General features: G+C 58.4%; 1 protein-coding gene across 1 annotated transcript; it reads left to right on the top strand.

Annotated features, from left to right (window-relative positions):
• The first annotated feature begins 951 nt into the window (after positions 1 to 951).
• Positions 952 to 8379, top strand: LOC144151983 (uncharacterized). Its single transcript, XM_077683168.1, has 2 exons — positions 952 to 1253; positions 6700 to 8379. Exon 2 carries the CDS (start codon positions 6731 to 6733, stop codon positions 7895 to 7897), a length of 1167 nt encoding a protein of 388 aa, XP_077539294.1. The 5' UTR covers positions 952 to 1253; positions 6700 to 6730; the 3' UTR covers positions 7898 to 8379.
• Positions 8380 to 8709: the final 330 nt, after the last annotated feature.

The following is an 8709-nucleotide window of genomic DNA, read 5'->3' as shown; positions in this document are numbered from 1 at the left end:
CCAGCACAGCACCAGGGGCTGGTGCTGTGCCACTGGGGCCACTCGCGCCACTGTGGCGCCACGTGCAAGTCCGGTGACACCTGAAAGGCTGATGGACGGTGCGAGAGTGACACAGGCGGCACCCGATGCTGCCACACCTGCATCCACGCCTGTGCTCAGGCGGAGTGCGAGACTAAGGAGACCGCCAGACCGTTACTCGCCGGGGTGACCGGTGTAGTCTTGTGTTTCCGTGGGACAAACAAACTTGGGGGTGAGGGGTGCGACAAGTGTGTGGCGCCTCCCAACCCTGACCTTCGTTGGCCGCTACGTTCAGTGGCCCCACCAGGCGCGGTGGGCAACATTGTGCACGGCTGACCAATAAACACCGACGAGCACGGCCGCTCTCGGTCTGTCACCGTCACCACCAGCACGCTGTAGGTCGTCACTCGGCTGGAAGGTACCCCGACCCTCCCACGTTCACGATTGCGGGCGAAATCGTGACACTTCTGTCATAATAAACTGGCACCTTCAATGTATTAATGGGACTATCAATGCTGCAAATCCATATCCTTAACACTAACCATTTCTTGAAAGGCTAAAATATGTTTATTAGAATAGAGAAGCCCCCTAAAGTTTGTTTTCGATGTTGTATGCCGTAATAAGGGATGACGCACTCTATAATGGTGTGTTATTGTGCTTAACTCATGGAAATGCGTGCTGACAATTTACCAGGAGATTTAAAGTGTTGAAACAGCTATTAAGCTCATATAGAGAAATTACGTCGAAATTTGAAAGGGCTTCTACCTGCTCACATGACCGGAAAACAACAAAAAGAAATACCAGGACATTGAACACGAGCAGTTGAGGGTAATATCCCATCAGTGACATCCTCCGATGGACACATCTCTAAACAGCAGTTCACGTCAGGGCGTGAAGTGCTCTTTCGAAATATGTTTCTATCGGTTGTGGGAATGCTGAATTATTCCCGCATTCCTCCAAGGAGGTCCCGCTCTCGCGACGGGTGTCGCGGCGCGCCTGAGCGGCGGGAGGCGAGACACGGCTGTTTCGTTTTCCCGTGCGCCGCGTAGCCCGCGGGGTGCGCTGCTGTCTGTCGAGGGAGCGGAGGAAGTGGGGGGTGGTGTCGTCTTCTGTTTTCCGCCAAAAAACCCGAGGGAACGCTCTCTCGGGTCCTGACCACGGAAGAAAACGGACGTAGGCCACCCCCGCTCCGTCGACCAGGGTCTTTGTTCTCCATTGGAGCGCCCCCAGCCCGGGTAAGCCTGACCGTCCTTTTCTCTCCTTTTTATATTAGCCTAATAAGATTAGCCAGTGTATATTTTCTTGTACCTTTTAGTTTAATAAATGTGTTTGATAGAGTTCAGGTCTCCGTTTTCGCCCGAACCCGCCGTGGCCGCTGTCAAGCGCGCCGCGGGTTGGGATCGCTAAGTTTTTCGCGCGGGAGCCGCTAGGCGAAGCCCGCTTATCAGGCTGAGCGAATAAGGCGATCCCATATCTTGGCGCATCAACGTGGGGCGAAATCGGCAGACCTGGACTCTGTTTGTTAGAGCGTACGAACCCGGGCGCGAGAACAAAGGACAATGGCGGGCGAGCCTGACCTCCAGGCCGCGCGAGTGTTGTCGGAGCTATCGGCTCAGCGTCGTTTTCTGGACGGTGCCAATTGGTCAGGCATTTTCGCGGTTGACACCGGCAACGAGGATTACAGACTTTTCCCGCCCGGTACGGAAGACGCTGCCGCGAACGTTTTGGCGGGAAATGGGTTGAGCCCGGAGGCAAGCCAGCGCCGGTTCTTAACGCCGCCCCCTGCCTCTACCGTTCCGGTTGGCGCTAGTCAGCCAACGACAGAGGCACTCCTTCAGGACGCGATGCGCCTAGTTGAGAATATGGCGTCCGTAGTGATGAATAGCCTCCAGAGCCCGGCGCAGGCGGGGAAGCCACGCGTAAAGCTGGACATCCCCAAGTACAGCGGCTACCATGACAGAGCCAGCGCGAACGATTATCTGGACCAATTGCAACACTACCAGCAGGCGACGGGGCTGACGGAGGCCGAACTTCTCAGCCGCATAGTCCCCGTTTCCCTGACGGACCAGGCGGCTCGATGGTTCAAGCTGGTGGGAGAGCGAGAGCGCACAATGGAGGGCTTCCGAGCGAAATTCCGCGACGAGTTTCTCCCCGCAAACTACGAGTGGCGGCTGCGCCGGGAGCTTGAGCTGCGTACCCAGCATCCAGATGAATCCCTGCTGGAGTACGTGAGAGCGATGGAAGATCTCTATCGCCTCGCTGACCCCCGAGCAACAAACGCAGAGAAAGTCGATCGCGTGACGCGACAGGCGCACCCGACATTTATGGCGTACTTGCGAGGAGGGAGGTTCAGGGATCTCGAGGAGCTCGCCGCAGAGGCGAAGCGCATTCAGGGCGACATCCTCGCCGCGCGTGCGTACCGGCCCCCACCGCCCGCGGCACACTCATTAGAGCCCCGCTGCGCGTGGAACGGAGGGCTGCCTTTGTCGCATCGGAGCAGACCAGATGCTACCGCTTCGTATGCGGACGAGCAACCCCGAGTCGGGTTTGAACTCTCAGACCGGGCTCTAGACCCATATTCCTACGCGTGGCGGACTGCCCAATCTGGCGCGGAGAGTAGCCAAGTGCAGAAAGAACGCAGTGATGGAAAAAGGCCGGATAGGAGAAATCAACCGGCCGCAGGAAGCTCGGTGGGACGGAATGGTGGGCACGAGGCCGGAGATAGCCAGCGCCAGGTTCGTCAGAACTTCGGCAGGCAGTGCTACCGTTGTGGCCAACAAGGGCACTTCGCCCGTGAGTGCAGGCGCCCACCTGTCCAACAGCAGTCGAGAGCGGGAAACGGCCAAGGCCGCCGTTAACAAACACCGAACAGCTGACGGCGGCTACGAGCTGTACCGAGTTACTTGCGCCGCTGGCTTGCCGTGCGGGACAACCTGCCGACTCGCCAGCACCTTTCATTGAGCTGACGATAGCTGGAAAGAAATTTACCGCATTGCTGGACACAGGAGCAAGCGCTTCGTTGTTCGGCGATGAGGTATTGGAGCACCTCCGCAGGAAAAATATCAGGCTGAGAATGTGCGACACGAGTTTCCGGCTTGCGAGCGGCACGGCGCAGTCAAGTGGCGCGTCAAGGCTAGTGGTGCGTTGGGAGAGACGCGTAAGGCGACAACGCCTAGTCCATCTCCCGGGTCTGTCAGTGCCTGTCATCTTGGGGCGGGATTTTCTGCTTAAGACAGGCATTGTGATAGACATCAGCAGTGGCGGATATCGAGAGCGAGCAACTGGTGCCCTTAAACCTTTTGCAAAGCCGCCGGGAGCTTCGGCGCTGACAGAGCAGTTGCCGAGGGCCGAGAAAACGAGAGCGGAGGATGAGAAGCCGCTCGGGCCTCCCCAACCGCCCGAGGCTGCTCCGAGGAGGCGCGCAGCCGGGACGAGGGAGAGACAATCGGATGGGCGCCCAGCCGCAGAGGACCATTGCGCTGCCATGCAGGGGGCGAGCATACACCCCTTGTTGGCGGATACGAACGGTCTTTCTGGGAGGGAAAAAGAGCGTTTGTCGGCACTGTTGCACAAGTACGACGCGATGTTCACTGATTGTCCGGGCCGAACAACGCTCGTCAAGCACAAAATTGACACGGGGGACGCCCTGCCGTGGAAATGCAATCCCCGGCCAATTAGTCAGGCTAAGAGAAAGGGTCTAGACAACGCTTTAGACGAACTCCTCGACACGGGCGTTGCGCGACCGTCAGATAGCCCATGGGGTTTTCCTGTTGTGCTTGTGGAAAAAAAGGATGGGACATACCGCCTTTGCGTTGACTACAGACGGCTGAACGAGGTGACGAAAAAAGATGCGTACCCTCTGCCTAACATTTCCTCGTTAGTTTCCAACCTTGGGGGAGCGAAGTACTTCACGACGCTCGACGCGAGTCGCGGATACTTTCAGGTGGAAATGGATGAATGTGACAGGCAGAAAACAGCCTTCACCTGTCACAGAGGACTGTTCGAATTCACCCGAATGTCCTTTGGTTTGGTCGGAGCGCCTGCGACCTATCAGCGTCTCATGGACCGTGTCTTGGGGGATGCAAAATGGCAACACGCCCTTGCATACCTCGATGACATTGTAGTGTACTCCAAGACGTTTGAGGAGCATGTAGAGCACCTGAAGGATGTGCTTGAGAGATTGAGGTTAGCAGGAATTACCCTGAACCCAAAGAAGGCGCAGATCGCTGCAACCCGGATAACGTTGTTGGGGTTCACGATCGATGAAGGCCGTATTCTGCCATGCGAGGATAAGGTTCGAGCACTGCTAGAATATCCATCGCCAACAGATGTCAGTGGCCTGAGAAGGTTTTTGGGAATGGTGAACTTTTATCGCCAATTCATACCAGATTGTGCTGAGCTGCAAGCCCCTCTAACTAAGTTGCTTAAGAAAGGGCAACGTTGGAGTTGGGGTCCCGAGCAGGAGACTGCCCTGCGCAGGCTGGTTAGCGTGCTCGCGGACGCGGCTGAGCTGCAGCTACCCGATCTGAACAGGGAGTTTGTAATTCAAACCGATGCAAGCGACCTGGGCCTTGGAGCAGTGCTGCTTCAAGAGCACGGAGGCATACTTCGTCCGGTAGCGTTCGCGAGCCGTTCGTTGACGCCTGCAGAGAAAAACTATTCGGTGACCGAAAAAGAGTGTCTCGCGATTGTGTTTGCTCTGCGAAAGTTCGACTACTATGTCGATGGAGTGCCATTTGTGATGGAGACGGATCACATGGCACTAACCTGGCTGAAGCGATTGAGTGAGCCAAGCGGCCGCTTAGCGCGCTGGGCTTTGCTGCTGCAGCGCTACGACTTCACCGTGCGCTACAGGAAGGGAAAGAACAATGTCGTGGCGGATGCACTGTCACGAGCGCCGGCTCAGGGCGAGAGGAGCGAAACGACGCCCTCCCCCGGAACGAGCGAGGAGGCTGAGAGCAGGGGAGAGGGGCTCCGAGCCTCTGCCCACGGAAGGGACGCGGCAGGTCTGCCGATCCCGGGCGAAAGCGTGAACCACTTGGAAGCTATCAATGCAGTGGGGATCGTGTTCAGCAGAAAAGAGCTGTTCGAAGCTCAGCAGAAAGATCCATTTTGTCGAGAAGTGTTCGACGGGCTCCGGGAGCCGGGCGGCGCGGCCGCCGCGCACATGGAGACAGCTGGTATTGCTGTCGGTGCGGAGCGCTCAGCTGGTACTGCTGTAAGCGCGCTGGATTCTTACCTGCTGGACTCTGACGGCGTTCTGCTGAGGTATATTCCTTCCGAGAACGATACACATGAGTCGTTCAAGGTAGTGATACCACGCACGTTGAGAGGAGCGATTCTACGCTATTTTCATGACACGTGCATTGCTGGACACGCAAGCGGCCCAAAGACTTATTTGAAGTTGTGTCGTTTTGCAACCTGGCTTGGCATGAAACGGGACGTGATTCGGTACGCCCGCTCTTGCCATGTGTGCCAAAGTGTGAAACCCCGTGGCGGACGACTGCCCGGCCTCATGCAGCCAATCGAGAGCCAGAACCCCTGGCAAATCGTGGCGTGTGACATCATGGGACCCTATCCCACAACACCAGGTAGGAACAGGTTCCTGTTGGTAGTCACGGATCACTTCAGCAAATGGGTGGAACTGTATCCTCTCAGAAAGCTGACGGCACGGGTGATCATGGAGAAACTGATGGAGGTATTCACGAGGTTCGGCTTCCCTGAGCAGCTAATAACGGACAATGCGTCCTATTTTACTGCGAAGTGTTTCGTGGATTCTTGTGCTGCCCTTGGCATCAAGCACAGGAAAACAACCACCTACCATGCCCAGTCAAACCCTACAGAAAGGGTTAATCGCAATGTCAAGCACATGCTTGTGGCGTATTCGGCGAGGCACAAGGATTGGGACGCCTATCTCCCGGAGCTAGGATTTGCTGTACGAACTACAGTGAACCGCTCTACTGGATATACATCAACGTTTCTCAACCTTGGGAGAGAGCTGCCGAGTCCGATGGACCGAATTCTGACGGGCCGCAGCGAAGCGGCGGTCGCACCATCAGCACGCGCTGAGTACGCGGCTGAGCTGCGCTCAAAGATGACGGAGGCTTTACGCAAAGCTCGCCAGAATCTCAAGACTGCTAGAGCACAGCAGAAAGCGCAGTATGACCGCTCGCATCGGGATATTCACTATGAAGTGGGTGACCTGGTGCTGAGAAGGAACCATGTACTGAGTGACGCCAGCAAGAAATTCTCAGCTTCGCTGGCGCCAAAGTGGTCCGGTCCGTACCGAGTGAAAGAAAAGTTGTCTTCACTCGTGTACAAGCTGGCGGACATGAGGTCAAAACCCGCCGGAGGGCCAGTACATGTGTGTGACCTCAAGCGCTACACAGCGCGAGGAGGAGAATGGGGAGCGGACGAATCTCTCGCCGTGCCCCGGGCAAAGCTAACGCGTAATCGGGGCCAACCACCAAGCCCCGGGACACGCCAGAGCTTGCGAATCCGACGGAAATAGCTTCCGACGGTTTGGTAGTGCACTAAGCGAACGAGTATTCAGGCTTTTAGTGTTTGTATGTATTTTGGGTCTTGGTAAACGTAAACTCCGCGCTGGTAGCCCCAACTCATGTGCTATATTGCCAATGTGCTTAACTTCAACCTGCGGTCGGGGACGCGTGTCGCTCGCAGCCTTTCTTCGATCCTGCCTGCAGTGACAAGCATGATGAACGGACAGAAGAACGCCCCGAAGCGCCATCGCTCGACGTCATCATCGTCCGCGGCGGTGCCTTTCAACCGCATTCCGGCATCCTCGACGGGTCAACAACCGGCCCCACCGACAGAGGAGCCAGAGCGCCGGGATGTGGCTACCTGGACCTACCAGGCGGGGACCGATGCGCCGGTCGGCTATGCTTCGTGGAGGCCCTGGAAGCGGCAGGAGCGGGCTCGAGTTGGAACTCCCGTGGCGCGCTTGTACCGGCCGTTCCAGGACCGGACCGTGGCTGATGCCGACCGCCGGGCCAACGGGGCGTGCCTTCCCCTCCCACCAGGGACCGAGCTCTGCAAATGCGGGGCGGTGTTGCTCAACGAGTCACACAAGAAGGGAGAACTCCATCGTGGCAGGATGCCGGAGGAGCCACGGCGGGCAGCGGCGGGCCACAGCGAAGCGGCCAAACGAATGCTCTGCAGGGCCGAGCGCGAACCTGCCTATGCAGAGTGGCTGCTCGCGGCGGCCGGCCGTCAAGCCGCTGGGGAATCCGCGCCTCCGCGCCGCCGAAAGCAGCGACGGTCCACCACCAGGGACGAATCGGGGGACACGGAAGGAGTCGCTGCCCGCGGCCGGAGTGGCAGTGCCAAGCCGAAACCAGCCCGGGTCGGCGGAAACCCCAAGACCACCGCTCTGGGCCCGATGCTGCCGCCGCCACCACCACCGTTGCCGGCGCCACGCCGGACAACACCGTCCCCTTCGCGGCCGCCGCCGGCTGCCAGCGCTCCTGCCCCGCTGGCCACCACTTCCGCCGCCGCCGCCGCCTCAGCGGGAACGGACTGTGCCCCCGAGGCAACGCTGCTCGTCCGGGGCACGGCGCACTCAGGCCCTGCCGACCCGGAACCGGGAGCTCCCCAGCCGGCTGTGAAGGAGCCGGCCGGGGTCGGTGTGTCAACGACGGGCGCCCCGACCAGCCTCCTCGAAGGTGCGGTGGGTGCTGTCGCCCCGGACGCTGCCCTACTTGCCATGGACACCAGTGAGGAGCGACCGATAGTGGTGCCTGGCCATCAAGCGGCCGAGCCAGGGGAACCTGTCGGTGCGGTGGTGAACTGTGACAGGCTGCAGGCGCTCGCGCAGGACATGGACGTGGAAGCCGCTTACAGGGAGCTTGTGGGGGAGTAGTTTTTTTTTTAGGTAGTGAGATGTGAACCCGGGTTGGGGGAGGGGTTTAAGGGTGGAGGGGTGTGGGAATGCTGAATTATTCCCGCATTCCTCCAAGGAGGTCCCGCTCTCGCGACGGGTGTCGCGGCGCGCCTGAGCGGCGGGAGGCGAGACACGGCTGTTTCGTTTTCCCGTGCGCCGCGTAGCCCGCGGGGTGCGCTGCTGTCTGTCGAGGGAGCGGAGGAAGTGGGGGGTGGTGTCGTCTTCTGTTTTCCGCCAAAAAACCCGAGGGAACGCTCTCTCGGGTCCTGACCACGGAAGAAAACGGACGTAGGCCACCCCCGCTCCGTCGACCAGGGTCTTTGTTCTCCATTGGAGCGCCCCCAGCCCGGGTAAGCCTGACCGTCCTTTTCTCTCCTTTTTATATTAGCCTAATAAGATTAGCCAGTGTATATTTTCTTGTACCTTTTAGTTTAATAAATGTGTTTGATAGAGTTCAGGTCTCCGTTTTCGCCCGAACCCGCCGTGGCCGCTGTCAAGCGCGCCGCGGGTTGGGATCGCTAAGTTTTTCGCGCGGGAGCCGCTAGGCGAAGCCCGCTTATCAGGCTGAGCGAATAAGGCGATCCCATACGGTTTAGATATACGCCTCGAGATTCGCGATCGCTGCGCCGCCTGCCGCCGCTTCTCCGCGGCGTTTGCAGGATTAGCGCTGCGCGACTGATAGGCGGTCATGCAGTGTTTTGGTTCTCTTTCGCTTCTCTTTGCCTTTCCTCGCACTAAACAACTTGTTAAGGTGACGTCTGTAAGCTAACTGCACGTTTAGGACGCTTTAA

The sequence above is a fragment of the Haemaphysalis longicornis genome, unplaced genomic scaffold, assembly GCF_048455015.1.
Source record: "Haemaphysalis longicornis isolate Haplotype H1 unplaced genomic scaffold, Haemaphysalis longicornis Haplotype H1 scaffold_9, whole genome shotgun sequence".
Taxonomy (NCBI): domain Eukaryota; kingdom Metazoa; phylum Arthropoda; class Arachnida; order Ixodida; family Ixodidae; genus Haemaphysalis; species Haemaphysalis longicornis.
The sequence above is the reverse complement of the archived record's forward strand: the minus strand, read 5'-3'. Positions and strand labels throughout refer to the sequence as shown.